The sequence below is a fragment of the Gilbertella persicaria genome (assembly GCF_025201335.1).
Source record: "Gilbertella persicaria strain CBS 190.32 chromosome Unknown B0P05scaffold_3, whole genome shotgun sequence".
Classification (NCBI taxonomy): Eukaryota; Fungi; Mucoromycota; class Mucoromycetes; order Mucorales; family Choanephoraceae; genus Gilbertella; species Gilbertella persicaria.
The window spans coordinates 256,134-283,245 of record NW_026251964.1 but is presented as its reverse complement, the minus strand read 5'-3'; the positions used below and the strand labels follow the sequence as shown (position 1 = coordinate 283,245).

At 36.4% G+C, this 27,112-nt stretch overlaps 12 protein-coding genes across 12 annotated transcripts; 5 read left to right on the top strand and 7 right to left on the bottom strand.

Annotated features, from left to right (window-relative positions):
* Nucleotides 1-18: 18 nt before the first annotated feature.
* B0P05DRAFT_576979 (kinase-like domain-containing protein) lies at nt 19-1,462 on the top strand (the record flags this gene model as incomplete). Its single annotated transcript, XM_051581749.1, has 7 exons — nt 19-235; nt 379-440; nt 632-661; nt 701-889; nt 943-982; nt 1,050-1,130; nt 1,176-1,462. The coding sequence occupies 7 exons, from the start codon at nt 19-21 to the stop codon at nt 1,460-1,462; spliced, it is 906 nt and encodes a 301-aa protein (XP_051439027.1).
* Nucleotides 1,463-3,059, bottom strand: B0P05DRAFT_576978 (WD40-repeat-containing domain protein; the record flags this gene model as incomplete). Its single annotated transcript, XM_051581748.1, has 2 exons — nt 1,463-2,328; nt 2,372-3,059. 2 exons carry the CDS (start codon nt 3,057-3,059, stop codon nt 1,463-1,465), a joined length of 1,554 nt encoding a protein of 517 aa, XP_051439026.1.
* Nucleotides 3,060-3,989: 930 nt separating this feature from the next.
* B0P05DRAFT_523950 (cytochrome P450) lies at nt 3,990-5,886 on the bottom strand. Its single transcript, XM_051576144.1, has 8 exons — nt 5,739-5,886; nt 5,585-5,691; nt 5,388-5,536; nt 5,292-5,344; nt 4,894-5,241; nt 4,432-4,851; nt 4,244-4,389; nt 3,990-4,201 (listed from the first exon to the last, which is right to left on the bottom strand). The coding sequence occupies exons 1-8, from the start codon at nt 5,871-5,873 to the stop codon at nt 4,018-4,020; spliced, it is 1,542 nt and encodes a 513-aa protein (XP_051439025.1). The 5' UTR covers nt 5,874-5,886; the 3' UTR covers nt 3,990-4,017.
* Nucleotides 5,887-7,762: 1,876 nt separating this feature from the next.
* B0P05DRAFT_523942 (ras family-domain-containing protein) lies at nt 7,763-8,741 on the bottom strand. The gene is made up of 4 exons (XM_051576143.1): nt 8,581-8,741; nt 8,452-8,535; nt 8,255-8,406; nt 7,763-8,203 (listed from the first exon to the last, which is right to left on the bottom strand). Exons 1-4 carry the CDS (start codon nt 8,669-8,671, stop codon nt 7,844-7,846), a joined length of 687 nt encoding a protein of 228 aa, XP_051439024.1. The 5' UTR covers nt 8,672-8,741; the 3' UTR covers nt 7,763-7,843.
* A 652-nt stretch (nt 8,742-9,393) lies between these two features.
* Nucleotides 9,394-11,204, top strand: B0P05DRAFT_523936 (uncharacterized protein). Its single transcript, XM_051576142.1, has 6 exons — nt 9,394-9,748; nt 9,792-10,152; nt 10,199-10,326; nt 10,372-10,608; nt 10,651-10,913; nt 10,972-11,204. The coding sequence occupies exons 1-6, from the start codon at nt 9,705-9,707 to the stop codon at nt 11,196-11,198; spliced, it is 1,260 nt and encodes a 419-aa protein (XP_051439023.1). The 5' UTR covers nt 9,394-9,704; the 3' UTR covers nt 11,199-11,204.
* Nucleotides 11,205-13,127, bottom strand: B0P05DRAFT_523935 (uncharacterized protein; the record flags this gene model as incomplete). The annotated part of the gene is made up of 3 exons (XM_051576141.1): nt 12,852-13,127; nt 12,036-12,810; nt 11,205-12,009 (listed from the first exon to the last, which is right to left on the bottom strand). The coding sequence occupies exons 1-3, from the start codon at nt 13,114-13,116 to the stop codon at nt 11,208-11,210; spliced, it is 1,842 nt and encodes a 613-aa protein (XP_051439022.1). The 5' UTR covers nt 13,117-13,127.
* A 19-nt stretch (nt 13,128-13,146) lies between these two features.
* B0P05DRAFT_523931 (uncharacterized protein) lies at nt 13,147-13,658 on the bottom strand. The gene is made up of 4 exons (XM_051576140.1): nt 13,600-13,658; nt 13,476-13,560; nt 13,364-13,428; nt 13,147-13,321 (listed from the first exon to the last, which is right to left on the bottom strand). Exons 1-4 carry the CDS (start codon nt 13,645-13,647, stop codon nt 13,256-13,258), a joined length of 264 nt encoding a protein of 87 aa, XP_051439021.1. The 5' UTR covers nt 13,648-13,658; the 3' UTR covers nt 13,147-13,255.
* Nucleotides 13,659-13,803: 145 nt separating this feature from the next.
* B0P05DRAFT_523925 (uncharacterized protein) lies at nt 13,804-16,457 on the top strand. Its single transcript, XM_051576139.1, has 8 exons — nt 13,804-14,046; nt 14,092-14,239; nt 14,283-14,419; nt 14,460-14,609; nt 14,656-14,796; nt 14,844-15,958; nt 16,010-16,101; nt 16,152-16,457. The coding sequence occupies exons 1-8, from the start codon at nt 13,832-13,834 to the stop codon at nt 16,377-16,379; spliced, it is 2,226 nt and encodes a 741-aa protein (XP_051439020.1). The 5' UTR covers nt 13,804-13,831; the 3' UTR covers nt 16,380-16,457.
* Nucleotides 16,150-17,498, bottom strand: B0P05DRAFT_523923 (uncharacterized protein). Its single transcript, XM_051576138.1, has 3 exons — nt 17,070-17,498; nt 16,465-17,017; nt 16,150-16,416 (listed from the first exon to the last, which is right to left on the bottom strand). The coding sequence occupies exons 1-2, from the start codon at nt 17,445-17,447 to the stop codon at nt 16,505-16,507; spliced, it is 891 nt and encodes a 296-aa protein (XP_051439019.1). The 5' UTR covers nt 17,448-17,498; the 3' UTR covers nt 16,150-16,416; nt 16,465-16,504.
* Nucleotides 17,499-17,933: 435 nt separating this feature from the next.
* On the top strand, nt 17,934-22,273 carry B0P05DRAFT_523921 (uncharacterized protein). Its single transcript, XM_051576137.1, has 8 exons — nt 17,934-19,964; nt 20,016-20,412; nt 20,461-21,281; nt 21,333-21,407; nt 21,462-21,841; nt 21,887-21,940; nt 21,991-22,007; nt 22,054-22,273. The coding sequence occupies exons 1-8, from the start codon at nt 18,021-18,023 to the stop codon at nt 22,248-22,250; spliced, it is 3,885 nt and encodes a 1,294-aa protein (XP_051439018.1). The 5' UTR covers nt 17,934-18,020; the 3' UTR covers nt 22,251-22,273.
* Nucleotides 22,255-23,493, bottom strand: B0P05DRAFT_523919 (C4-dicarboxylate transporter/malic acid transport protein). The gene has a single exon (XM_051576136.1). It carries the CDS (start codon nt 23,474-23,476, stop codon nt 22,373-22,375), a length of 1,104 nt encoding a protein of 367 aa, XP_051439017.1. The 5' UTR covers nt 23,477-23,493; the 3' UTR covers nt 22,255-22,372.
* A 1,522-nt stretch (nt 23,494-25,015) lies between these two features.
* Nucleotides 25,016-25,618, top strand: B0P05DRAFT_523917 (uncharacterized protein). The gene has a single exon (XM_051576135.1). The coding sequence runs from the start codon at nt 25,116-25,118 to the stop codon at nt 25,413-25,415; it is 300 nt and encodes a 99-aa protein (XP_051439016.1). The 5' UTR covers nt 25,016-25,115; the 3' UTR covers nt 25,416-25,618.
* The last annotated feature ends 1,494 nt before the right edge of the window (nt 25,619-27,112 follow it).

Here is a 27,112-nt window from a genome sequence, read left to right as displayed (position 1 = left end):
TATATAAAAAAAAACAATATGACCAAACTTACGATTATGAAGCGCATTGTCGCTCTATTTAAAAAGACACATGAAAAGAAACAAGAACCTGGTTACCCTTCCGATTTGACTAGCACTTATAAAGTTACCAAAAAGACACTCGGTGTAGGTTCGTTTGCAGTCGTGAAAGAATGTATTCATCGTTCTACTGGACATTCCTTTGCGCTCAAAATCATTTTAAAAAAAGCGATTGCAGGTAAAATGACAGTGTTGTGATTGCTGTCTGTTGATATATGCATTAGGCAAGGAACATATGTTGAGTAGTGAGTTGGGTATGTCCTATGGAATTCTGTTTGATACGTGTCTTATACAAAGTATGGTTAGATATTCTAAAGTAAGTAAGACATCCACATATTGTCTCGATGCATCATTTATATGAATCCAAAGATGCTGTTTACATCGTGACTGATTTGGCCAGTGGTGGTGAACTGTTTCAACAGTTACTTAAAAAGGGCAGTTATACAGAAAAAGATGCTTCCAACTTAACCCGCCAAATGCTTGAAGGATTGCAGTATTTGCATGAAAGAGATGTAAAGGAAACAATAGATGTCTAGACGTGGTTAACGACTTTTTTATTTTTATTTTTGTATAGATTGTTCATCGTGATATGAAGCCAGAAAATGTATGTGGTTTGTGTATATCATTTGCTTATGCTTCCTAGCTCTTGTTTCAAACAAATACAGAAAACGCCAATTTAATGATTACTGATTTTGGCCTTTCCAAGATTCTTAAAGGACATGACGATATCCTAACAACGGCATGCGGTACACCTGGTTATGTTGCACCTGAAGTCTTGTTACAGACAGGCCATAATAAACCTGTGGATTTATGGAGTGTAGGCGTCATGCTTGTAAGTTATCCCTGAATAAGATGCCATAGGATTTATATGAACCGTGTTTTTAGTTTACCTTGTTGAGTGGTTATACACCTTTCTGGGGAGAAGGTAAAAAAAAAAAAAAAAAAAAAAAAAAAAAAAAAAATAGATTGCTATTATTAAGCGCATGTCATAGATCAAGCCAGTTTATTTCAGTCTATTATGTCTGGTGAATATGAATATGATGAAGAATACTGGTCTGATATCTCACAATCAGGTAAAATGCTCTATCTTATATTACAAGACTCACATCTATTCTTAGCCAAAAACTTAATCGATAGACTCTTAACATTTGATCCAAACAAACGTATCACAGCTGAAGAGGCTCTTTTACATCCTTGGATTACAGGTTCCAAAGAAGCAGGACCAAGGTCAAGTACTAATTTGGCACCTGTCATTCGAAAAGGATATAGTAGCAGAGGTAGTTTTGTTGGAGCAACACTCATGTATCAATTGGGTTCATCCAGTGAAGAATCCGATGATGATGAAGTCTTTGAGAAACAAAAAAACCACGATATTGAAGCACTTGGTGTTATTTCAAAAGAATGATTAAATGAAACATACCCAGGATTTCCCTGTCTTTCTAGCTGCAATATCCATAGAGTCTAGTTCAAGAATATCAAAGTCTTGTGGTGAGTCTTGATGTCGAATAGAGAAATCCCAACAATAAAGTCGTTCTTCATAATGATTTTGTTTCCGAATCTCTATAGAAGCAAACACTTTTGAGAAATCAGGCGTCACACGGACGTCTGTCAAGGTATAGTTTTGGCTTGGATAGTCAAGTGTAGGCAGAAGACGATAGGCTATTTTACCTGTCTGTAAATCCCATACATTGATACAGGCACTGGTCTGAGGCATTATTTGTACTTCCTGTTGTTGTTGTTGTGTATGGTGAATACTTTGATAATATTGGTATAATTGATAGGGTGTCATTTGTGAAGCAGCAGGTGCAGATACTTTACTGTCACTGAGTTTAGTTATATAGCCTGCTGATGTTTGTTTTTTTCGTTCCACAACTACATTGTTGGAAGGTACAAGCTTGATTGAATGGTTGGTGTGGGTTACTTTGCCTTTGGTCAGCAAAAAGAAAGGCGTCAGACAAAGTCGAGTAAATGCTGTGATATCCTCTGTCAATAAGCCTTGTTCTGTATCTTCTGGCATACGTAATTCATACACAAGTGAGCCTGTCAAGAGTGAAAACACAAGAATAGGACCTGAAGCATCAGGTGCACAGGCAATCAGATGCCCATTGACAGCAATTTCCCCTACACCTTGATACCAATCACTTCTGCCTGATAAATAAGATGAAATATTAATCATGCCTCTCCTTGTAGGCCTATGATGATTTGTCCATGTCTGACGATGGTCTAGGTCCCACACAAGGATCATGTTGTCTGAACCACCACTCACAACCACTACAGCAAGAACTCAGTCACTCCTCATCCAATATGGACTTACCGTCTTCATTCATATGGATACACAGCACTCTTCCTCGATGTCCATGCCACATTCTAGCAAGTTTCTTTGTCTTCAAGTCCCAAACAGCCACTGTACCATTCAGTCCACCCGTCACTAACCATGGAGAAGAAGTATGTGAGTAATGACATACAATGGCATGTGATCGAATAGGATCTGTCCAGCCTGGTATAGGTTGATCTAACTGAGGATCTAAAAAAGAGAAGCAGTAATTGTTATGCGGAGATTGAATCATTAAGCTGCTTGGATGAGAAGGTGAATGGTAATTTGGATTTGAACGAATCACTCGACCCTCTAGACTCAAACTAAGACTGGTAAACATCCCTTGTTCTTGTGGTGCACCAATCACAGTACTTGCATGACCCTCTCTGGTTGAGCGAAGGGTAGGGTAAAAGCCTTTACAGTGACCCGTATACCAATTCTTGGTAATACGATACATGTCTTGCCAACGGTAATGATACTGAGGTTTAGGAAACTGAAGAGACCAGAATCTCCGAGGAGATTCGAAATCACGTCCACATGCGTTTGGCCAAATAAGATCGTCATAATGAACAATAAGTGTAGACCATGCTTTACACACTTGACTACAATTCACAAGTGTAGGACCATCAAGATAGCTAAAGACAGCAAGTAAAAGTTCCGTTGGAAAAGGACCGTTTGATTTGTTCATAATACAAAAGAGAGATGAAAAAAAAAAAAAAAAAAAAGTAAAAAAAAGTGAAACTTTATTATCTATGTACGACTATCTCTTTTTATTTCCTTTTTAAAAAAGAAAGACTCGGTTGGTTTTTGAATACAATGTTATTGTTTTTTGTATTTTTTCTCGGGACAACAGACACTTTTGCCGCCGTTAGCTATAAGTTCTTGACAGCATTTGTGCAAATTTTCTAGTTCTTTTTTGCACCGGGATTCTTGAAAGTCATTTTTGTTTAGACAGTCTTGAATAGCACATGCTACGAAAATAATTGAGTTAAAAGTCTATGTCTCTATTTATTCTTACCAAATTTTTGACAAAGGGGAACCTATATTTAATTAGGATACGTCTTGGTTGTTTTCTCTATCTCTACCTCCACTGGTGTTGTTGGCATAATAATAATAATAATAACGAACAGAGAAAAATAAGTTTTTATTTTAAGACTTACGCGGTGTCTCTCCCAAAAAATCAAAAAATTCAGCCAATGAGGATAATCACAGTTTAGCCAAAGGGAAGCGGAGAATAACCAGTAATTAATAAGGAGCAGTTCACTAAGAATAAACGAGGCTGATGACTTGTTCCTGATACGCAATGAGTGTGTGTATGGACAACATGAATGTTTTGTGTACAACTAAATCAACCCAGTGAAAGCATTAATGAAAATCAACCTATTACGACTGGCTTTGATGCTGATTTTAACATCAAAATGCTGCAGAGTAACCTCATCAATGCTTTGAATCCACTTTTATTCCAACTTGTCATTTTTTGCTTTGGATATCGATAAATCCCTCTCCCCCTTTTTTTTTTATTGAGGTCAATAATTTATCACTCATTGAGGCTTTCTTGCGATCTGTTTACTGTATAATTTGCATGAAAATTAGCATTCAATTTTAGTCAGAAAATGAGTTTAAAAGTGTACACTGATATCATGTTTTTATTTGCGCTTAATCTTGGTTAAAAACCTACTTTGAGCAACAGAAAGTGTAAGATATTGTCTTGTATCTTTAGCATGAGACAATTCATCTGTTATAGGTTTCAGAGTATATAACTTTAACAAGTTGGCTATTGTCAAACGCATTTCATGCATAGCAAACTGTTTGCCAATACAGTTTCTTGATCTAACACACCTTGTATTAATGTCTTAAAAAGAAAGTACTTACCCAATACTAAAGCCAAAAAAGGCATCATGTTCATTTGATGTATACTCCTTTTCTCCTGGTATCCATCTTTCAGGTACAAACTGAGTCGCATTTGGCCAATAAGTATCGTTTCGATGAGCATGATAGATACAACACGTAACAATAGTCTAACACAATAAGATCAATAGGCAGGCTATCTCTAGACTTACATTCTCAGGAAAGACAACTTGATCCCATGTTATTTGCTTTGTAAGTCGTCTTTGCAATCCTGCTGCATTCACAGGATTTATACGCATAGTTTCCTGAATCACGGCATTCAAGTAGCTCAAATGCTTAAGCTGTTCATGCTCATAAGTCGTCTGGCCTTCTCGGATAGGCAATGCATTCAATTCCTCCATCAGTTTGGCCATTTTATCTGGATGGCGCAAAAGTTCAATGATTGTAAAACCAATCGTGTTACTTGTCGTTTCTGATCCAGCTACTAAATACAGGTATATTTCACTTGCGATGGCTTGTACGCTTAAACGATCCTCTGGGTTTTCTGCATCTTGTGTGTCGATCAATACTTGTAAGATATCGTTTCTTTTTGTCCCGCTTTGTTTTCTCGCACTAAATATACCATGGGCAAACTAACACGTCATTCGCATGTCAAATGCATGATATTCACTTACTGCCACCAATTTTTGATTATACTTTTGCATTAAAGGAGTCAGGTAAATAAGAAAAGGGTAAGCAATAATCACAGAAGCTACTCTCATCTTTTTTAAAATAGCACTGGCTACAAAATGACTTTGATCATGAACCATGTTAAAACTCTGACCAAATGCGGTTTCGCCAATGATGTCCAAACTTAAATATTGAATCTGTTTCCAAACATCCACAGTGCCAAACCCATCTTTATCTTCGGTCGATTGGATTTCTTGGTCCAGTTGGTCTATGAGGGATTGAATGACACCCAAGAAAAGAGGATCAAGTGAACTAATGTATCTGTTGGAAAAAGCTGGTGAAGCAAGTCTTCTCTAACAGATATCTATTCAGATACGTCGTTCTGTTTTTTTATTCGACTTACTATACGCTTATGGAATGATTTGTTTTCTGTATTGAACGAATTTTCTCCCTTGACTTTGTGTGTTTTCAATGATAGAGTAGTATCAAGCAGCCTTACCTCTGGACAATGCATAAGCTGGACCTTTGACAACGTCGTCACTTAACAAGATATGCTTCATCATGTTTTTATCTGAAATAGAAACATGGTTGGGGCCTATTCTGACGAGACTACCATACTTATCATGCAATTGTTTCATGCTCTTGAACCTATTATGATCAATTGAGTAAATCAGGCAATCATCATATCAACTTTACATAGTGCCTATAGGCATATCATAGACAAAACTAGGTATATTCATAAATTTACAGATAAAAGGACCTGGTATGTGCCTTAAGGGACCCAAATACGCATCATAGAGTTTCTATAGATAAACGCTAAGCCATGTGTAAAATAAACAGGGTGACTTACCTGAATTCCTTTGTAGACAATAAGAGATACAATCGTAAGTTTGCAGGCAGTCTTTAAGACTGAGCCATGTTTAGTGTAATATCGAGTGAGTATCTCATAAAGAGTATAAAGTCGTTGAGTTTCAAGATGCATCATAAAGAAAAAAAAAGAAAAAAAAAGGGGGAAACGTACCTGTTTATATCGTATTAAAGAGATAAATAATCATGCATGTAAGAAACAAACGCCTTCCTTGAATTATTTTTGTCATAAACACTATTTTATCAACATCATCACCCTAACAAAAGGCTATCTTCATCAATGACAGACACTAGAATAAATTGTTCAAAGAGGCCATTGTCATAAATTATACTTTTTTTTCTTGCTCTATTACCTTTCTTTTTCTCTAAAAATTGTATGCAACATATTGAAATTCAAGTAGTAGGCATGATACAATTCCGAGCTGTTAAATCATTGTTTTTCTGTCATTTAATATCATGTTATTTGTGTATACTTCTGAAGGGTTGGCTGTACTAAGTGTTGATTTTTCTTTAGTCAAAAAAAAAAAATAGCCATGAAAAATATGGCAAACGCTCTCTCCACTCCAAAAAGCGACCACTTTTGCGCGAATATCCATTTTTAAAGAAGTAATTGTAGCCATTTATAGAGAAAGAAAATTATTTTAATTGATCGTTTTGTAAAAATAAGCAGGTTTTTTGTTGTTTATCACATAAAGAAACCAGTAATTTATCAAATGCGTTGAAGACAAATGGTTTAGTTGAGCATTATAGAATGAAGCGAAAAGAATACAGATACTTCAAAACGAATAGCGATTTTATTTCTAAAATCTATACATGTATGCTTCTTTTTGGAGCAGAATGGACAGAATGTTTGCCAAAAATATAAATATGGTTTTATTTGATTAGAAAATATCGCAAGGACAACACAACGTCAGAGCTTCAAGTTCAAGCCCACCAGCATAGCTAAAGCATATGTCAGGTAATTCACCAGAGAATTTCTTGCTTAGGCTTGAAACAGAAGAAATCTTTCTGCTTGCATTGTTAAATGCACTTGAGGAGACACCTTCAGTCTCTGTATTTACCAAGATGACACTGCCAATACAACAGTTCAAGAGGCAATTCCACACAAGACGGACTATATCTCTCTTGGAAAGCTTAGTCAGAAATAAGAGAGCGTATTAGTGTATCAGGATTACAGCTTCAATGAATAGCAAGTGAAAAAGTACAACCAGGATAAGACTTCCGTTTATTAGAGGGTATTTATAATGAAACGATTTATACATGAAAACATCTCATAATAAATATTGGTCATAGTTCCAATTGATATATTTCTTCAGATACTGTAATCGTGTCGTGCTTATTTGCATGAATGATACAAGGTATATCGCTGTTAAGAAAAAGCTCAAGAGAAGACAACATAGTTTTTTTTGAAGTCGTAAAGCTCTAGACTTATTCTTGAACCAAGCTAGTCAGAATACACCAGCTGGAGTAATTTATCAAAAATACGTTTCTTCTGAAGAGACTCAAAGGAAGAGCTTACACTCTTGTCGAATTGAGATAACCTTTTTCTTTTGAGCTCTTCACTTGAGAGCAGTTCAATTACTGTAGCACCTTCTAAATCAAGGATAAGATTGAAAACTCATGGAGAATGTTTTATCAAGTATTGAACGAAATATCTACAGTTTGATTAGCATCAACATCATAATAATGGATGCAAAGGGAAAGAAAGTAATACCCTTTTTTTATCAGCAGTTGGAAGCATACATTTCAGCAACCTGTAGAAGGCTTCTTTTATCCATCGATTTAGAAAGACGGATGATTTTCTGAACACCATAAAGATAATACCCAGGATTCTCCCGTTGATAACTGACTTCAATGCTGTTGTTATTTATTTAGAAAAGGAGTCCTTTGTCAGCTCAATCCATATGTTGGCATCAGTTTACATGTTATTGCTAGTATGTTAGGGATGTGAATAGTAAGGTTATTGTTGGTATTACTCAGAGATATAATTTATCTTATGCGACTTAATTTCCTTTTTCGGATCAATCCATTTTTTCCACTTTTTTTTAAAAAAGTGTACAATTCTTTATTCAAAAGAGAGAGGGGGTATTAACAAGCACATGCACCAGATGAAGTAGGATGAGAGGGTTGCATCAAATTAACAGAACTTTGACCAGGTCTACCAGCAATACCATTTCTTCCATTATGATGAGCCATGTTTTCCAGAGGAATCTTTTCAGCAATACTTGTAAAGACATGGTCCACATTGTGAGACGATTTAGCACTGGTCTCGAAAAATAAAAGTCCGGCTTCATCTGCATACGCTTGTGCATCTTCCTTAGGTACTTGTCTTTCCTCCTCGTCTTCTTCACATAAATCAAGTTTGTTGCCAACAAGTGCAATCACAATATCTGTATTGGCTTGTCTTTGTAGTTCTTTGACCCAACTCTTTGCTTTTATCAAAGTAGACTAATAGCGAATGTTAGATACATGTATATATATATATGTATATTTACTTACGGCTTTAGTGATATCATAAGCAACAATAGCAGCCTGGGCATTACGATAGTACATGGGAGCTAAAGAATGGAACCGTTCTTGTCCTGCTGTATCCCAAATTTCGAATTTGATGGTTCGATCTTTAAAGGTACACTTTTGAGTCAAGAAAGCAGCTATTTGATAGGTCAGCATCAGATAGATAAACACATCTTGTTTACCTCCAATCGTAGGTTCTCTGTTCTCTACGTATTCTCTGTTGACAAATCGGAGAACAAGGCTAGATTTACCTACAGCAGATTCACCTACAATAAATGAATATCAAAGGAAAAAGGAGTAAGATACTTTACCCAACAACACAAGTTTAACACTCTTTGGTTTTGCATTAGTAGAAGAAAGGTTAGCAGTAGCTTGAGTTTCAGCAATGGTAGTAGATGACATCTTTTTTTTTTGAGAAGAAGAAAAAAAGGAGCAACAACAACAACAACAACAACAGAGTTTTTCAGCTTTAGTTTCGGGAATTGAATGTCAGGTTACAAAAACCATGGAAACAGGAACTGCAACTACGAGAGTAACGACCCCTCCCCTCCATTCCGGTGAGAATCTTCTGGACCTATAAAAAAAAAATTATACTTTTTATTTTATAAACTATGCACTTGATAAATGACAGGTTTCTTTGTGTCATAAACAAATCTGTTTATCTCAATTCTCTTTTACTTTTCTTTTAGACAAAGTGTTTCTCATTTATCATTGGTTTAGAATAATTAACTAACCATTTCTCAAGTATCTCTAGTAATCTCTTAGAGGATACTATGAATAAAGCAAATCAGAGGTATACAGGGTTTCTCACTTGTAGAGTGAGCAAATGGCAGAAAGGCATTCCACAATAAGAAATAGATGTATCCTTTATTTTGAACCGCCTTCTTGTATGATGCAACCATATCGAAAAGACCAATCCATGATTCTTTAAAGTCCGAATCAAGCCTAGCAACGTTGACAGGCAACGAAAGAAGAAAAAAAAAATATTTTCCTTATTATGCAACCTAGCTCATTCTATCTTCAACAACAAGCAGCTATGCGACAAAGACCCTTGATCTCTGATCCGTCTAACATGGTATGGATCCAGCAACAGCAACAACAACAACAACAACAACAACAACAACAACAACAACAACAATCTAATGTAGCACTCAAAAAACCTTCTCAACCTACTCCTTCTCAACTCAATACAACGCTTGTTGAATCTATTACTCAAAAAAACAACTTGAAGCAATACATAGATCGTGATGAATCCTACCAAAGGACATTGGACAAGCAGCATTATTGTCATGTTGAATTAGCCAAATCCAAAAAACAAGAAATTGACCTGGCTCATCGTGTCAGAAAGACTCGAGTGCAGCAACGAGGATTATTTTTTGGTAAAGGTTATGATGGTTATGGTAATGGCAAGACAGACATCCATACGACAAGAGTTATGTATCCTAATGAAAAGAAGCATAGACGACAACAGGTTCGAATGTAAGTCCTATGATACTTTTGCTGATAGCTTATCCTATGTTAGTCCTTCTGAGCAATGTAAAGAACAAGCAAAGAAACAAGAAGTACTGGTTCCTATTCGTTTGGATTTGGAACACGATGGATATAAAATACGAGATACATTCACATGGAACAAGAATGAGACGTTTATTACACCTGAACAGTTTGCAGAGATTACATGCGAGGATTTGCGTTTGCCTGTGCTTGCAATGAGTCCCTTAATTGCAACCAGTATTAGAGAACAAATTCAAGACTTTGATTTACAGTGCACGATAGAACAAAAAGAGAAAGTCAATCCTTATCAACACTTTATAGAATCAAGAGACCAACCTCCTTTATCAGAACCTGTACATGATAAACAAGTAGACTTTAGAACTATTATCAAAGTAAGTTATAACACCATAATATCATGCTCATAGAGTGATATGTTAGCTTGATATCATAGTGGGAAATCGAGTGCTACATGATCAGTTTGAATGGGATATTGCCTGTCAACAGAATTCACCAGAATCATTTGCAGAGAACATGGTGACTGAATTAGGTCTTGGTGGTGAATTCAAGTAAGTCATACACTTGAGTAACTGTCCCTATTGATGACTGAATAGAACGGCCATTGCTCACTCGATTCGTGAACAAGTCCATATCTATCTGAAGTCCTTGTTATTGATAGACCATGATATGCAAACACCTGTTGATCATGACGAACTGAAACGTAGTTTCTTGCCTCCCTTACAGAATATTGTTCGACGCAGCCAAACGGTAGAACGATTTACACCTTCCTTGATTGAATTAACAGAAGCAGAAGTAGACAAGATCGAAAAGGATCGCACAAGAGAATCCAGGTAATTGAAGCTACAATGAGTATGTGTTAACAGGTACAATAGACGTAAAAGAAGAAATACGCGTAATAGAAAGGGTGTGGTTGCATTACCTGAACGTGAACATATTCCTACATTCCGTACTATTTTTGCTACACCACCAGAACAAGACATGACAGATGAGCAATTCCTAAAAAGTATGCAGACTGAACCTACATTATATCATAGTCAAAGAAAGAGTGCTGCTAAAGCACGTCAAAGTATTGCTGCAGAAGCTGCTGGTCTTCCTTTGATAGAATCTGATAGTGTGAATCCACCCTCTGTACCTAGTATGTTTGGTTGTTTGTATTTGCTTATACCATAACTCTCTTTCTTTTTTTGTTATAGATACTTTTGTGAGTCCTCAATGGCGTTGTATAGATTGTGGTTGTTCTCCTTATATGACCAGTTTGATTCGTTCAAGTAGTTTAGGTGAAAATTCACTCTGTAATGCATGTAGTCTCTATCGATTCAAGTTTAATGCCATTCGTCCTAAAAACTATACAGACAAGGAAATCAAGAATGACATACCCCATTTAGCAGACTGGCAAAACCATTTAATAAAGCACAGATAATCATCATATTTATTCTATAGACCTTGATAATTCATCAAAAGAAGATAATAAGGGTAATAACATCATATCCACATTTTCATACGGCACATTACAACACATTGAAATCAATCGTTTGTATTCTTGATGACGTCTAGAAGGTGTCTGTAGCCTTCGTTCCATCAGTATCTGTGTTTGTTGTCTTCTCTTTTGCTTCAGTTGGTCTAGTTGATGTGTTAGACGAGCTAGTTCTTGTTGTTGACCAGACATGTCTTGCTCTTTATTATAGTCTAACATCAAGTTTTCCAATGTCTGTCTCTGAATGATCAATTGCTGCTTAAACAAGAGCATAGCCTGTTGATGTGCTTCTTGTTCTACTCGAGATAGTTGATCTGGGTTATACTGAATTTGCTCCCATGTATGTCTTATGCCTGCCAATCGTTTCTTTGCCATGTCAAGTTCATGTCGTTTATCTCGAATCAAATGGTCTCTCTGGATCAATTCACGCTCATAATTGCCTGCAAAACTATCAAATATTTGAGATGAAAGTGAAGGTTGTGCATGGTCATTCACGATAATATGCTTGAATAAGCCTTCTACAGACTGCCTTAATTTAGTCCGAGAAGGAAGTTCTGGTACACACGACATCTCTGTAGATAAAGTAGGTGAATGAAACCGATGATGATGATGACGCTCTACTTCAGAGAGATAGTCTTGTGCTGTTAATCCTTCTTCATTAGCTATTTCAGGACTGGCACCTGCATCCATCAATAGTCTCACCAGTTTCTTGTTCCCAATTCTGGCTGCAATCGAAAGTGCTGTATCCCATAGACATCTTGAACATTCAAAATCGAAATCAACTCAGATGGACTGCCTGCTAATGTCTGGATCAAGCACTCCATATAATACCTAGACGCATGGACTTTTCCTTTCCAACTGGCTGTAGCAGCCACATGATGAAAGACCGTCTGATCCTTTTTGTCGATATTGAACACTGTCTTCTTGAGCAAGTCAATCAAGAACATGAAGGATTTGGCATCAAAATTGTTGGTAAACAAGACAGATCGCATCAAGGCTGTCTGGCCCTTGTAGTTGACACGGTAGATATCGGCTCCTAAATCACACAAGATACTCACGAGTTTTAAGCGACCCATAGCAGCAGCCCAATGAAGACTCGTATGGCCTTCATCGTCAATGATCACATTCACATCCAAATCCATGGGTGGCCTCAGTAAGAGGGAAGGAATGCCTGTATCATCTGAAATAAAATACTGAAGGAGTTGATGCGCATAAGAGGGATCACTTGTGTCTTCATCCGAATCTGTATCAAACAAGACTGGTGCTGAGGGTGGTAAGGGTGGCATCAAGGTGGGTGCAAGGGGAGCAGGCGGAGGATATTGCATAAGGTGGTTGATATCATGTTTCTCTTCCATCGACTTCACAAGTACTTTTTTACGTTTGGGTTCGCTATTAGATAAACGAGGTTTTCTGGGTCGAGTAGAAGCTGCTGTGACATGTTTAGGTGCGAGCGGTGGGCTCTTATCACCTTGGACAAAATCAAAGATGGGTCGTAACAAGTCATCGACATGGTAATGTTCAGCTAAAGCAACACCTCTTTCAAAAGGTACCCATGTACCTACCATCCATAAGTTACTTGTTATGTGTGTTATCTTTTACCTTGGTATTTGCCATAGCCTCCTTGAACTTTTTCATGTTGTCCTATCTGTACTTCTCTTTCCAAGATGCGCGTACGTTGTGGTTTATCAAACTCGGCTACTTTGAGGATTTGTGTCGCGTTTAAATAGGCATCGGATTTTCTTCGCATCACAGCTACATTATTACACATAAATTCATACACAGGCACACCTGAATAAGTGGCTTTATAAATAAGAGGTGGTCCTGAAGATGGTGGTGGTGCTAATAAAGGTTGTGGTTGTGCCATTATAAACAAAAAGAAAAAAGAAAAGAAAAATTAAACGCGTATCAAAATAATGCAGTCGCGATTTGTTTTTTTATTATTATTATTATTGACATTTTCTCTAAAAAAAAAATATGGAATCATCATGCATGTTGTTATCATATTATTGAGCAGTAGGCTTTTGTTTTTCAAATTTAGCACCGGGAACATTGGAAGGATGGAAAATACGCTAGAAAGTATAAGAGAAAAAGTAGCTGTAAAATCAACTTACTTGAGCATCAGCATAAGCAACACCAAAACCCCAACCAGTAGCAATAGCAATAGGCCAGCTACGCTCTATATAGATATAATATGAGTATGGCATCTAGTTTTATAACACTTACTCTTGAACAATAAAGCAGATGCAACAATACCTGCACTTAGACCAAGACCTGTCTTAACAACAAAGTTGGAGATAGCACGATCCCACTACAGCAATTAATTTATTGTCATTTTACTTAACCTTACCTTTTGTGCCAAAATATCTTCACTAGCAATCTTGTTTTCAGTAGACATGGTAAGATTAGATAAAGAAAGACAAAAAAAAAATTAACCCCAGGCAGTGTAAAAATGCCAATCGAACGTCATAAACTGAGCTTGAATACAAGAAACTCCGAGACTAAATTTAGGTATATCTCCCATTTTTTTTTCTTTTTATTGTTCTTCGCTTCTTCTACACTCCTTTTTTTTCCCCATTCTTATGTCTTCTATTGCTTGTCTTCCTTGTGTCCATATTAAGCACATTGCCCTCATTAATAATTGCTATCCTTCACTCAAGGAAGAAAAGACAATACCTCGATCCTCAGAACAAAGTTATCTTTTGTTTTATGCGACTTCAAGACCTCAAAAATTGACCAAAGTAGGATCCTATTTACAAAAAAAAGTCGCTCGAGATATTCGAAAGGGTCGAAAAGGGTAAATGAAGCATACATGAACCAACATATACTGATAAAATGATAGCCATGATCTTGTTTCTTTACACCTAGTGAAATCCTTAATTCAATCATGTCACCGAGATTTAAACTTGTTTTCGAAATCTATCATTCAAATCTTTAGTATGTTATTGGACACAAGGGATTTAGAGGTCATTGATCTTGTCTGTGAAGATGTAAGGAATGTAAACAGCTACTGTTCATTGACACTTGCGTTAGTTTATTGTGTTTTGTTCGTATCATGATGGAAGTACATTGGGTGTGGATACTGAATTCACATTAGATTATGAAGCCTTATTAAAGAAATTTGCTGGATTTTGTACTTATACCAACAATGACAGTGAATTTTCGACCAAGTAAGCTTATTTGTGGTTTATCATGATTGATAATGGATAGAATGCAATATATTGGTCATCGAGCTATTCAGGCTGCCATTACTTCTTCTGCCTTACAAGCTTCGAATTTCAAGACTCAATTATACATTCTTTTCCCCCCTCTTATTTCTACTTTGGTTGCTCATCCCGATACAATTTTAGTTGTAGCAAGGTAAAGTCGAAAAATGACACAATGGGTTATTTAAACTGAGCAATAGTAGTAGTGATGTGCAACATTCAGCATTAGAACAACCATTGAATCCTCAAATGATTGAATCTTTGGCTGCTTATACAACCACTTTATTATTTAACAGACTTACAGGCCCTTCTATTCGATTCTCTCTTACACCTCTATTCAAGTAAGATAGACCTTTTTTGCACATCTACATTGTTGACACTGCATTAGTTATTTCAATGAAAACGCATGGTCTTCTCCCAATTTTGCGATAAATATGATCAAACTTGTACTCAATGCATTACAACCTCAGTATCGGTATTTACTTGTATCTGACATCTTGTCTCATTTAGAGACAGAGCCATGGACAGAGAAACACATCATACTTGTGAGTATGTTGGACACTATACTCCATAGCCATAGTTCCTTGATGGGCATTTCAGTTTTGGAAGTCTTGAATTCCTTGTTCAATTTGGTTGTCCAACATCCTTCTTTAGACACACTTGTCCATGCTATTGCTGGGCTTGGGTCTCAACTGTATTATACAAACCAGTTTAATGATATGATTGGTTACTTGATATCCAAATTACGACCTCATACCTCTCTAGAGACAGTAGACAAGATGCCTATTGAAAAATATCGTGCATTGGTCTTGACTTGTTTAGATAGTGTTGTTCAGGGCTACAAGCAATGCACGACTGGTGCTGTACCTCTAGAAGCCTGGAGTTCAGGACTAGGTCTATTGGACGACCCACATCCTCAGACTCGCCTTGGGTTCAGCAAGTCATTGTATGGCTTTCTACAAGCAGTGCCTATCCATGCACGCCATGACATGTTTCTCAGCAAATTAGTCTATACTTTAATGGACTGGATCACACTAGACAATTTCAACAAGTCAGATCTCATCTCATTTTATGCTTTGCTGTGTTTGCTTGTACGCATATTTCGTATGGATGCCGTGGTCTTGTTGACACCACTTGTGTTTAAGGTCCAAGACCTGATTCAAAAAAACCAGATCACCAATACTGCTCGTCAATGGGCTATTCAGACGGGTCTAGTAGACTGGTTTGGTATGATAGCTGAGTTTTATCATCTAGAGTCCTTGGCTGCCTATGTTCATCAGGTCCAATCTCAGAGACAGAGTGAGGTTGTGTTGACCGAATCGTCTATCCCTGATACCATACAAGCATTTGATTCAGTAAGTATGGATACACATCAAGTTTGGCTGGATAGAGGTACGGTTGTTGAAATCATGTCACAACAAGAAGAATTACGGGACGAGACAGATACGCATGGATTGGAACTAGAAGCCAAATTGTTTGCTGAATGGGATTCAGACGCTTTCTGTAATGTGTATAGATAGATATATGTCGACTATGTTACTTATATTAAGATAGTACAACGAAATCAATGGAAGCATATTTTGCCAGACACAAATGAACTTAAGCCTCGATTAGCCAGTCCATGGGAATACCCTAATACTAATGAGGTAATGAAGGCTATAGATGTAGGTCATGCTTATTCATATTTCATTATTAGCCATCATCCCTTCTGCCTCAAGATAAAAAGAACAATATTGGTGTATCTCATCTGAAAGAAGCCCTTGTAGGACAATTCACGGAAGATGAAGAGACAGACTCAAGTAATTCAAACCCTTCCCTTAAACGAACCAATACTGAAATGAATGCCTTTCTAAATGAACTCACATTGCCTCGGAATAATCCTATGGCACAAAGTACTTTATCTCTTGTCAATCCACCTTATTAGTTTATTTCTTTCTCTTTTTGAACTCATTACCTGCTGCCTACAAATGGATATTAATACATACTTATATACTATGCTACTTATTTACATATTCATCCAGGACTATTTTGAGTTCACTCTTTTTACAGTCAAGACCTGCATGACATTCTTGAATACTGACATGCTATCATGATATACGATGAGTCTAGAAATGATATCTGATTATATACCTCATAACGCAAAATACGATCCCACAAAGACTTATTTTGTTTTAAATGCTGGACAATTTTAGTCCTTAAGGCTAAATCTAAACCATCATTTTCTTTATCAGATTGAACTGTCTGTTGGACAGGAGACGAAGTTCGATAAAGTGACTCGAAAATATGTTTAAGATCATGAATCATTTGTTTCCTTTGTCCTCCTGCTTTATAACCGTACGATTTTAGTTTGGCTCTTAATTCAGGTGTTGATAGTTCTTCATAATCTGGCATCATGCGTGTAGAAGGCTCTTGTTGTTCTTCTGCTTCTTCTTCTTCTTGTATAATCACAATATCTTTAGGAAGTGTGCCTAATAGGGCTAACAATCGAACAAACCGAATATCTGTCATCAAAAGAAATTCTAGATCAGATAAGCTGCTTATCAGATCAAATGTGGTTGAGCTCTAAGATGAATCAATATATACATTCCATCATCATCATCAAGCTATGTCTTACCTTGATTTCTTGTAAAAAGTTGAATATGAAATCTAGTTCTTGAGGTACATGAATATGTTTGTTTTGCGATAATTTGGAAGCTAGTGTGGTTATGTCTTTTGTCTTGACCAGATCTTGTAGTTGTGCAATGGTAGATGAAAGGAGATGAGGATCCGTAGTTAGACTGATGAGACGATCAGCCAAATAAACAACATGCGTAGGTTCATGTTCTATCAAACGATAGTGTGTGGGTGTCGACATAATCCAAGCCAAGCCAAAATAAAGACGAGGGGACAAGTCGGGTTCAACACACTGGCCTATGCATAACGGACAAGTCTCTTTTGAGACACGTGTTTTCTTGGTGTTTCTTTGTGGATCTGAGCGTTGATTTCTTTTCATAAAGAGAAAAAAAAATTAGACTACGGAAATCTTTTTTTTTTTTTCTTTTGACAATCGTGCAACCTATCTTGTTTATTTTGGTTGATCCATGTTGCGCCATTCGTATTGAATTTCGTGTTACTTGTCTATAGAATCAAACTTTTTTTTTTTTTATTTTTTAACAAAGTTCTAACTTGAAAGATCGACAAGTTCAATGAACGTTAGCATTGTTTTTGAAAGGTGTCACTAAACCTAAAAAAAAAAAAAATAGTGAAAAGTATATAGCATTGACAGAAAGAGAGAATAGTATGTGTATGTGTGTAGAACATTGATTTTTTTTTTTTTTTTGAAAAATGGCGCTATGAAAAAGAAAAAAGGAAAACTGCCTTTTTTAGGTCGCTATTGAGGCGCACATAGCACTCGAAAATGAATTGTCGATACCACAACAAATAAGGATGGAGTTTGATTGTTGCATTAATTGGTACTCGTTTCCTATTACATGTCATACGCTTAGCCTAAGCTTCTTTATTGATCTCAAAAGAACAGTTATTACCTTCCTTCTTCTTTTTTTTCTCTCTCTCTCTATCAAAGAGAATGTCGTCTATTGAAATGACAGATACTAAATGTAAAAGACCCATCCATAACTATAATGATAATATACCTGCTTTATTGCTTGATTTGTCCTCTAACAAAAAGTACTTGGTCTATGTTACTGAAAATATGCCAGATGATGAAGAGGAAGTCTCTGAACTAGAAGTCCCGAGAGAAGGCTTATTTGATTCGGTCTATGGAGACAGAGTATCGTATTCTTTGACTATTCGTAACTTGAAAGATGTCGATCTGGCTGCAGTATCTCTGCATTTGACTGAGAGAATCTATATATGGCTTCCTGAAGACAATAACCTTTCTATGGTATACTTTCTTTCTGTATCAAACGATGGCAGGTTCATCTCACTCTCTTGTCTTGCCAATGATCCTACAAAGGTTGCTTGTATCATTTTTGAAGTGAACACGGCAATCAACCAAAGAAAGAAGCTCGGTTTGCAGGGTCGCGGTATTTTTCTAGACAATGGCCAGTTTGTCTTGGTCAATCTGGAGTATCTGTACGTCTTTGATCAAGATTTTGAGCTTGTGAAACGCTTTCCCATTACTTGTTTGATAGGAAAAACATTAGGCAAATTTGCATCCAACAACCTGCCTTCGTTTGCTGCGACCTACGAAAAAAACCAATTCTCCAAGAAGTGTTTCTCTATAGATGCTCAAACATTGCTTTGTATCTCTGGATGTATCAAGCAAGGTGTCTTAATGTTTCTGAATCCATGTTCTTTTCATGGCTACATTGCTTATGCTATAGGTCAAGACCTGTCTGTGATTAGCAAAAGTCCAATGCAAATCCTGGGATTTTCAGAAAACCTTGACTTTTCTGTATGCCATGTTGGGAACGAACTGCACCTGATCAACAACATCAAGGGTTGTGTCACTCAAAAACTGCCATTTCCTATAGGCCCTGAAGAATTCCTGATCACTCAATTGGAATTCTCTTTGAATGGAAAACACTTGAATCTGGCTGGCATCAGTACTTACAAAGACAAACGATCTTCTTGTTTCAGAGTCTGGGACATTATGCACCAAAGACTCATTTATTCTATGGACAAACCACTGAATCCCAACATGTCTTATGAAGTACCTATTGATCACCATATTCCTCCTTTCCTGGTGACCAAGCTTCATCCTGAACAAACATGTGCTGTTGCAGAACAGACCATTGTCGCTTTTCATACAACGGTGTCGTATATAGAGAGCCTCAAGTTTTCTTGGTTTACTGCAGAAATGAAGACAAAAGTGCCCATGGTCTATATGCCGCAAGAAAGCTATTTTGCCAAAAAGAAGAGAAGTAGCAACAATCTTCACAACATCATCCAAGAAGCATTCAACAGAGAGACAGAGAGGTTGAACCATACTTGCAGAAGGTCGTTTCCTAACATGGTGCCATTTGCGCTTCAGATGGTCTGGTTTGATCATCTCTACTACTTTATGGAGGTGAATGGTAATCGTTATTGCTTGATCTTGAGAGAAGATTCGATTGAATTCTGGGCCCAAAAGGATGCTAGCCAAGCCTGTGGAGAAGGCCATAATTTTAGACAAGAGATATATCATGGCTATGAACTTGTGTATACGCGGTGCTTTGGGTACGGCTGCGCTGAGACAGGTTTCTTATATAAACAAGAATGGTCTATCAAAGACTATACATGTAGTGTACGCTCCAAGAGTCTGCATTCCTTAAAAGAGACACAAAACGTGATTCAGCTCATACAAGAAAGAATTGATGGAAGACTGATTGTGCGCTTAAAGCTCGAGCAAAAGGGTACAGATGCTATTCGTGTAGAAGATATCTATCTTCCTTTTACCGAAACATCGTTGCAAGATGATCAACTTGATAGTCCTCATCGACACAGTCATCAGTTAGAAGGTACTTGTCAAGCTTTGCTCTCTTATGCTCAAAATGAAAGTACTGGCAAGGTCTTTTTCGGTTCTTTGGTAAGTTAAACCCTAATTTCCATTTGACTCATGCTAACATGAACATCATAGAGAAGAATCTTACAAGAAAAAACCAACGCCCTTTTACATGCATCTCTGGAAAACATGAAGAAGAACCAATCTCATTATTTCGCGACGATGTCAGGAAACAACATTTTGTCATTGCTGGCCTCTTTTGAAACAGGAAGGAGAGTTTTGTTCAAGATTGTCCAGATAAAAGAGCTTCCGATTTGTATTTACAGTCATCCAAAATACACATCATCTGAATCAAGTGGTGAATCTGATGAACGAGAAAATGCGCTGACTATCTTGATTGAGAATATGAGCTATGGTCTTTATAAACTTCTACTGAACAAGATCATACAAGACGCTTACAAGTTGGGTTCCTATACTCTTTCGCTGCCAGTCATGGAGGCCCTTTACCTTTTACAAAAGTCAGGGTATAAAGGTAGGCCTATCTTTTAAAGTGATAAACAAGATACTAAAACTTCCATAGAACTCTTGTCAAAGACGATTCGAGACTTGGATTTTATTCCAGTTGCCGATTTCAATCTTGCTGGTTGCATTAAACCTGGTTTCAAATCAAAATTTGATCTGACGACTGAACAAGAACTGATTGTCGATAAGAACACATACCGAAATAGCTGGACAACTATTGAACAAGTCAAGCCTGAGGATCTTGAATACGAATGGCTTTTCAAAATACTTTTCTTTTGGAAAACAAAATATGTGTCAAGATGGCGAACTCAAGAAGAACGGAAGCACGCTTTAACTGAAGATGCCATGTTGAAAGGAAGCTATATCAAACCGTGCATTATACCTCTTCTTTATCTCAACACCTACCTGACTCTACGCTCAGAAATGGGTTTTAGCAGTCGTCATTCCGTTTTACCCAAAAACTCAAGCAGCTTTATCAAAATGGCGACTGACCAAAGCAGACACAACATTTTTGATGAAGGAAACTTGATGATTGCAGTTCTATTGCTCTACAAGTGGAATGAGTTTATCTTTATACGGTTCCTTCTTGCCTACTTGGTTCACTTGGTATTCTATCTGACTTATTTCCTTGTGGTTCCTTTTTCTATTGGCAGGTTTGGCTTTGTACCAGGTGAATCGTCTATCTGGGAAAACGGTCAACATTTGGCCTGTACCATTGTGCTCTTTGTCTGTGGAGTCATTTTGGTTGTTCAAGAATTTCGACAATGGTTTTCATTACGCAGTAACTATGTCTGGTCAGTTTATAATTATATTGATATCTCGGTCTTGATTTTGTCGTTGGCTACTTTTATTCAGCTGGTGTATGGGCTTTCTTATCTGGTAATTGATACTTTTATAAATAGAAGCTGTATTCACTCTTTTGCTCTCTAGGATGAAGTAAGTAGTATATGTTCATTATTGATTTGGTTACATGGCCTTTTACGCTTAAGAGCCATTCAACCTTTTGTAAGTAGTTGGGCTGATACACATCGAGACGATAATTAACCTTTTTCCTCTTAGGGCGTTGCTCTTGAAAGTATCATTCAATTGTTTTATACAGTTCTTCAAATCATTCTTATCATGGTGACTGTTGTGATTGCGTTTGCGTTTGCGTTTGTCATCTTATTGCAGCGAAAGACGGACAGTTACTTTGAAGAACAATACACAGGCACCATGACACTACCCAACGCAACGTCAGAGAATGCCACCACGGTTTCTGTTGTCGATAGCGGTTCCAATGACTTTACAGACGCTTTCAAAGCCTTTCGAGATGTCTGGTTCTTTATCTATGGTATTTGGGATCCTATCAATAGCGGTGATGCATCCGATAATGTGATGAGCATCATCTTGGCCATTTTATTTTCGTTTTTTGTGCTCTTGCTCTTCTCCAACATTGTCATGTAAGTCTAAGAAATGCATCTCGATTGTCTGATTGTATACTATAGTGGTTTTATGTCTGCGTCCATTGAAGATGTTATCAAACGCGGTAGAAGAGTATGGTAAGTAGTGTCATTGATAACCAGAGCAAGTCTAACAAGGATAAACATAGGCTGAATCATTTAAGAGGTGAGCTTCTTGTTTGTTAAACATAGCAACTGATAGTGATTGAAAGAGATAGTAGCAGAAATTGAACTCTTATGGTGTCTCAAGTTTGAAAAGCGTAATCGTAGAAACAATCCAGCATTTATTTACTATGCTGCCACAGATGATGAAATAAGAAGTCAACGAGTCAAAATGGAAGAAGAAAGTGAACGCTTAGTGAAAGACCTTGAAGAAGCCTATGCAGAAGATTCATTATCTCAATTATAATAACAATAATAATAATAAAGTGGTTTATTTTGACATCTTCATACTGTCAGTACATTTAACTATCACTGCAGTAGGTTGCTTTAAGAACAAGTGTGATAGATGAACAAACATTAAACTTTTGTTCATGGATTTAAAATGACAGGAGTTAAACAAGGTGCATAAAACATCTCACCCGTCAATGCTCCCTTTAACGTCTTGATCATCACGCCAAGCCAGATCAAGACTAAGACGCATGTAAAGATAGCTGCTAGCACTGAAAAGAACATGGAGTCCAAACTTTGGCCTATACTTAATGTAGCAGCAGTAAAGACACCTAAAGGGAATGTCAGCCCCCACCAACCAATGGAGAATGGAATGCCTTGTTTTGTGGTCACTGCTACAGAAAAGACAGCTACCACAAGATACCATAGACCGTAACCCCATAACATCAAAGCAGAAATCAAGCCTATGCCATTCACGGTCTTACCAAATCCCTCAATAAAGCGGTTTCCTAATAGACGATCTGATGCTAGGCCGAGTTGTATCATACCATAAGCACCTTGGCCTAACGGACCCAAGGGCAAAAATGAGCTAACGATCACTTCTTTTGGTGGTAGCTTATGAATTGCCAATCGATAAAAGTAAATGACGATAATCGATAGAGCCAAAAATAGACCCATACCCATCATGATAAACGACATGATAAGTACAACCATGCCTCGCGTAACATTAATGTGCTGAGCTAACAGACCGCCTGAGGCTGCTGTCACAACAGCAGGCACAATAGGCAATAACCAAGTACCGTTCATTGATTCTAATCGATGATGGTGATGAATGATCAGGTAGTAAGGTATAACAAGACAACTCATGACAGTAAGTACTAGTTCAATACACCAAAGTACAAAAGCGACATCAACATAACCTAGCAGAATACAAAAGTTGGTGATGGTCGTGAGTCCCATTGGAATCGTGCCGACAAACAAACTTTGGGAAGCATGCTTCAGCATCAGTTGAATGACTGAAGGAAACATAATGTATCTTGCTAGTGACAATATTGTACATAGACAGAATAATGTGACATTGATAAAGAATACAACAATGGCAATGATATGCAGTCCCTTGAAAGGAAACGGAAAATTATAGAGCAAAATGGATACAATGCCTGTGCCCATCGTGGTTGAGAACCATGAAGGAGTAAAGTTACGAATGCATTCAACAAGAGTCTTTCTTTCTTTCTTTTCACTCATTTATTTTAAAGAAAAAGAACCAAAAAAAAAAAAAAAATAAAGATAAGTAGGACTGGTTAAAAGTACCCATCAAATCAATGCTTCACAGTTAGTTTTTGATAAACATGTTGAATGATACTCTTTTCAGAGCCTTTGTTCTTTGTCTTTTGACTTTATAAGTAAGCTGTAGACTTTTCATTGAATATACTTTTGATTCTTCTAGAAACTGAAAACTTTCTGCCTTTGAATTTCTGAAATTCTGTCTTTTCTTGAGCCGAGTCACTGGTCCCTCTATTCTCGTTCAATATTTTGAAAACCAGAAGTATGAAGCTAGCCTGTTTGGCGTTCATATATATGATGCGGTGGTATTTCATTGTTTTCCATTACGTATTGCCTAATGTGTACCTGAATGAGCCACTGTGATTAAAAAGTTTTTTTTTTTTTGACTAAACCTTCACATTGGTCTAAATAGATTTGAAGTCTTTGATGATACTATATTTGACATCAATTGTGATGTAAGAATGCTGTCTTTTTCTAAACAATTTTTTTTTCTGGTTTATGTAAACCCTTCAATATAATCATAAGATAAAAGTAAATCATATATAAAAAGAATAATCCTTGCTGCGTAATTTTTCATTTTCCACTTGGTGTAAAGTATGGCAAGAAAAAAAAACCCCCCATCCTTTAAATAACCGCTGATTGAGTTTTGAAATGCGCTATTGAGGGCCGTACACAATGGTACTCTTTTTAGTATCAAATAATATTTAAGCTTTAGACTATGCGAGAATGATGCAATATGGAAAAATCAAAGGCAAATGACACATGGCTTGGCACACTTTATTATTAAGCTAAGCAATTAGAAAATGTGTGACTAAAAGATATTCAAATTTATACAGCAATCAATTAGCAAATGACATTTATATCAGCCCACAGATAGAAGAAATATCATGACCCGACTTGAGTTAGTTCAGACGTCCTAAATAATTTGCCAGCCTTAGTTCATTAGACAATGATTGAAATAACGATAGGCATTGAACGAATTGACGTTGTCATGTATTCATAACTCCCTTCTTGTTTTCAATTGGGTTAACGATTCAAGGTCGTTCTTTCAAACATTTGAAAACACAATTTTCTGACAGCCAAGAGATTCAGTTCCGCTCCTATTTATTTTATATGGCACACACACACACATTCTCAGAGATGGCATAAAACCTTAATATCTATATATTCTTTTTATCGTTCTAAAATAGATTTTCTGTCTATTCTCTTGTATACCGAATTGAACACAAATTTTTCCTTCTTGTAGCTCCATTTCAAAAGTTTATTTCGCTCCGACGTCTTTATGACGAAAAGTTACATTAAGATGAAAATTTTGCAATTTAAATCCTTGATTGGTTGCTAGGGTAACACAGACTTGATTAAACCAAGCGAAACGTGGCTACTATATACATCACCCTTTTTTATTATTCTGAAATTGAACGAATCATCTCTCTTTTTTAAAACGTGGACATTCAATTGTAAACTCCACTTTTTCTCTCCCCCCTTTTTCTAAAATATAAATACGGCAATAATTTTAATTTGTTTAATTAACTTTTTTTTCACTCATTTTCTCTCTCTCTTTCTCTCTTTCTTTCTATCTCTCTGTTTCTTTTATAATAACATGACTGGATTCGTCCTTGTATCTAATTCTGGCAAGAAGATCTGCCTTGAACACGCTTCTCACCCATGCCCACGCTGTAAAAATCAAAACTCTGTCCAGTTAACAAGATCTGAAAAATCACTGATTGTTCTTAATAAACGACTTACTGACAACTCAAGAGTAAGATACGAATGCTCTCAATGTAAATGGAAAAATGAAATGCTACCTTTCGATGGAAGAGAATCTGCTGAATTCGACCGTTATTTATCAGAAACCTCAACAGACGAATTCTTTTACAGCGACGCATCAACATCTCCTTAAAAATTTAGCACATACCAAAAAAAAATCATAATTAGACTACTACGACATTATATATATAAATTAATACTGTAAATACTTTATATTTATATTCTCATCCCTTCCCCCTCTTTGCATCTTCATCATTTCACTATAGACTTTTTCATATACAAAAGAATAAATAAATATACACACTTCACTGATTATCTATCCAGTGTAACATAGTACAATATCTTGTATCAACTAAACTAATCATGAGGTCGTTCACTTTCCTAATCGGTTTATTAGTGTTGGGGAAAAAAATCTAAATTATAAAATCAGCTATGAATGTAACAAACCAAATTATTGTTATTAGTTCAGCCTGTTTATTGTAAATAAAACATTCTGTAACAGAAACAACAAACTTATTTGGTATTGATACCTAAATTGATTCCCACAGGCTTTAAATAAGAAAGCACTGTACAACCAATCCATTAGGATTCAACTCCATAAGCCAAGAAGAATATATTTTGGCTGACTTGTTGCTGAGCTGTCCTTGAATTGACCAAGAAGATACAATGCATATTTTACTCGTGTTTCTGCTTTTATTTTACATAAAAATTATAGCAATTTTATGCATATCATCCGAGTTTTTTTTTTTTTTTTTTTTTTTTTTTTTTTTGGTTTCAGGCTCAAGTAGGATGAACCGTTTCTTTATTTGTTTGTTTGTTTACTGGAACGGATAACATATTTATGGACCGGACTGCTCCGCCTCTATAAGAAATGTACCAACACATGTTTTCCTTGCTTGTGTATATTTTGTGTATGCAAGAATCCTTTTTCTTCATGTACATATTTGTGCTCCCAGATCTAATTTTGCGTTCTCCAGTCTAAATATAAAGCTATGATGTCAAGGAACAAAAAGACTCGCCTTGAAAGGACTTGTTTAGAATGATTTGATCGGAACTATATATATATATGTTCAAGTAGTTCCGAAACTTGATCTCGGCATTAACAGCAAATGCCCATAGAGAGTGACTATATAAATGAATTGCAGAGTTGCAATCTCAGATTCGTCTTTTAAGGATAAGAACAATATGGTTGCACTGAGGCTAAAAATCATTCGATATTTAGCAACTAGGAAAATCGTGTTTCTTTAATCATTCGCCAATCGATAATTTTAAATTAATTATTGCTTGTAAAGTAAAGGTAGGACAACATTAAATGAACTTTCTCTTTTCTCAGCCACTTTACTTTAGTTAACCGATACTCTTGATCATGCAATCAAACTCTTCAAGTACCTTTTTCCATGTATATACAAAAGGGACTGAAAATGATGGTTATACACTCATAAAAAGTACTCTATAAACAATGTTTAGTATGATACAACACACTTTTGTTATGAATTTAGACCAAAATAAAGCGACATGTAAAATTACTATTCATGAGAATCATTTATCGACAACTTTTGTTCTTCTTTTGAACGTTACAAGATGAATATTAGATCTATTCACAAGCCTATATATTCAGACAATCTAGTCTTTGGTAAATGTGCTTGCTTGCTAATTTTACTATGAAAGTGATGAGATAGGAGCAAGAAACCTTATAGACATGTTTGACTATTTATTCAATATCTCTGCTACAGAGCTGTGGTGTTATTTATATCCATAGACTTGCAAAAAAATAATCTACAACTTTTGTTATCATAAAAAAGCAAAATAGCGATGCTTTTGGGCTGTTTT

Coding starts and splice junctions, on each gene's coding strand:
- B0P05DRAFT_523921 (XM_051576137.1), top strand. CDS start 18,021: ATGTCGTCTATTGAAATGACAGATACTAAATGTAAAAGACCCATCCAT. Junction 20,413..20,460: donor ACAAAAGTCAGGGTATAAAG/GTAGGCCTATCT, acceptor AAACTTCCATAG/AACTCTTGTCAAAGACGATT. Junction 21,842..21,886: donor CTCTTCTCCAACATTGTCAT/GTAAGTCTAAGA, acceptor TGTATACTATAG/TGGTTTTATGTCTGCGTCCA.
- B0P05DRAFT_523942 (XM_051576143.1), bottom strand. CDS start 8,671: ATGTCATCTACTACCATTGCTGAAACTCAAGCTACTGCTAACCTTTCT. Junction 8,536..8,580: donor TGTTAAACTTGTGTTGTTGG/GTAAAGTATCTT, acceptor CATTTATTGTAG/GTGAATCTGCTGTAGGTAAA. Junction 8,407..8,451: donor CAGAGAACCTACGATTGGAG/GTAAACAAGATG, acceptor CCTATCAAATAG/CTGCTTTCTTGACTCAAAAG.
- B0P05DRAFT_523931 (XM_051576140.1), bottom strand. CDS start 13,647: ATGTCTACTGAAAACAAGATTGCTAGTGAAGATATTTTGGCACAAAAG. Junction 13,561..13,599: donor AAGATATTTTGGCACAAAAG/GTAAGGTTAAGT, acceptor TAATTGCTGTAG/TGGGATCGTGCTATCTCCAA. Junction 13,429..13,475: donor ATCTGCTTTATTGTTCAAGA/GTAAGTGTTATA, acceptor ATATCTATATAG/AGCGTAGCTGGCCTATTGCT.
- B0P05DRAFT_523925 (XM_051576139.1), top strand. CDS start 13,832: ATGTCTTCTATTGCTTGTCTTCCTTGTGTCCATATTAAGCACATTGCC. Junction 14,797..14,843: donor TCTCTTACACCTCTATTCAA/GTAAGATAGACC, acceptor ACACTGCATTAG/TTATTTCAATGAAAACGCAT. Junction 15,959..16,009: donor ATGGGATTCAGACGCTTTCT/GTAATGTGTATA, acceptor ATATTAAGATAG/TACAACGAAATCAATGGAAG.
- B0P05DRAFT_523936 (XM_051576142.1), top strand. CDS start 9,705: ATGTATCCTAATGAAAAGAAGCATAGACGACAACAGGTTCGAAT. Junction 10,609..10,650: donor GATCGCACAAGAGAATCCAG/GTAATTGAAGCT, acceptor CAGGTACAATAG/ACGTAAAAGAAGAAATACGC. Junction 10,914..10,971: donor GAATCCACCCTCTGTACCTA/GTATGTTTGGTT, acceptor TTTTTGTTATAG/ATACTTTTGTGAGTCCTCAA.
- B0P05DRAFT_523917 (XM_051576135.1), top strand. CDS start 25,116: ATGACTGGATTCGTCCTTGTATCTAATTCTGGCAAGAAGATCTGCCTT.
- B0P05DRAFT_523950 (XM_051576144.1), bottom strand. CDS start 5,873: ATGATGCATCTTGAAACTCAACGACTTTATACTCTTTATGAGATACTC. Junction 5,692..5,738: donor TTGTCTACAAAGGAATTCAG/GTAAGTCACCCT, acceptor GTTTATCTATAG/AAACTCTATGATGCGTATTT. Junction 5,345..5,387: donor AGCTTATGCATTGTCCAGAG/GTAAGGCTGCTT, acceptor AAACACACAAAG/TCAAGGGAGAAAATTCGTTC.
- B0P05DRAFT_523923 (XM_051576138.1), bottom strand. CDS start 17,447: ATGAAAAGAAATCAACGCTCAGATCCACAAAGAAACACCAAGAAAACA. Junction 17,018..17,069: donor ACTTTTTACAAGAAATCAAG/GTAAGACATAGC, acceptor GATTCATCTTAG/AGCTCAACCACATTTGATCT.
- B0P05DRAFT_523919 (XM_051576136.1), bottom strand. CDS start 23,476: ATGAGTGAAAAGAAAGAAAGAAAGACTCTTGTTGAATGCATTCGTAAC.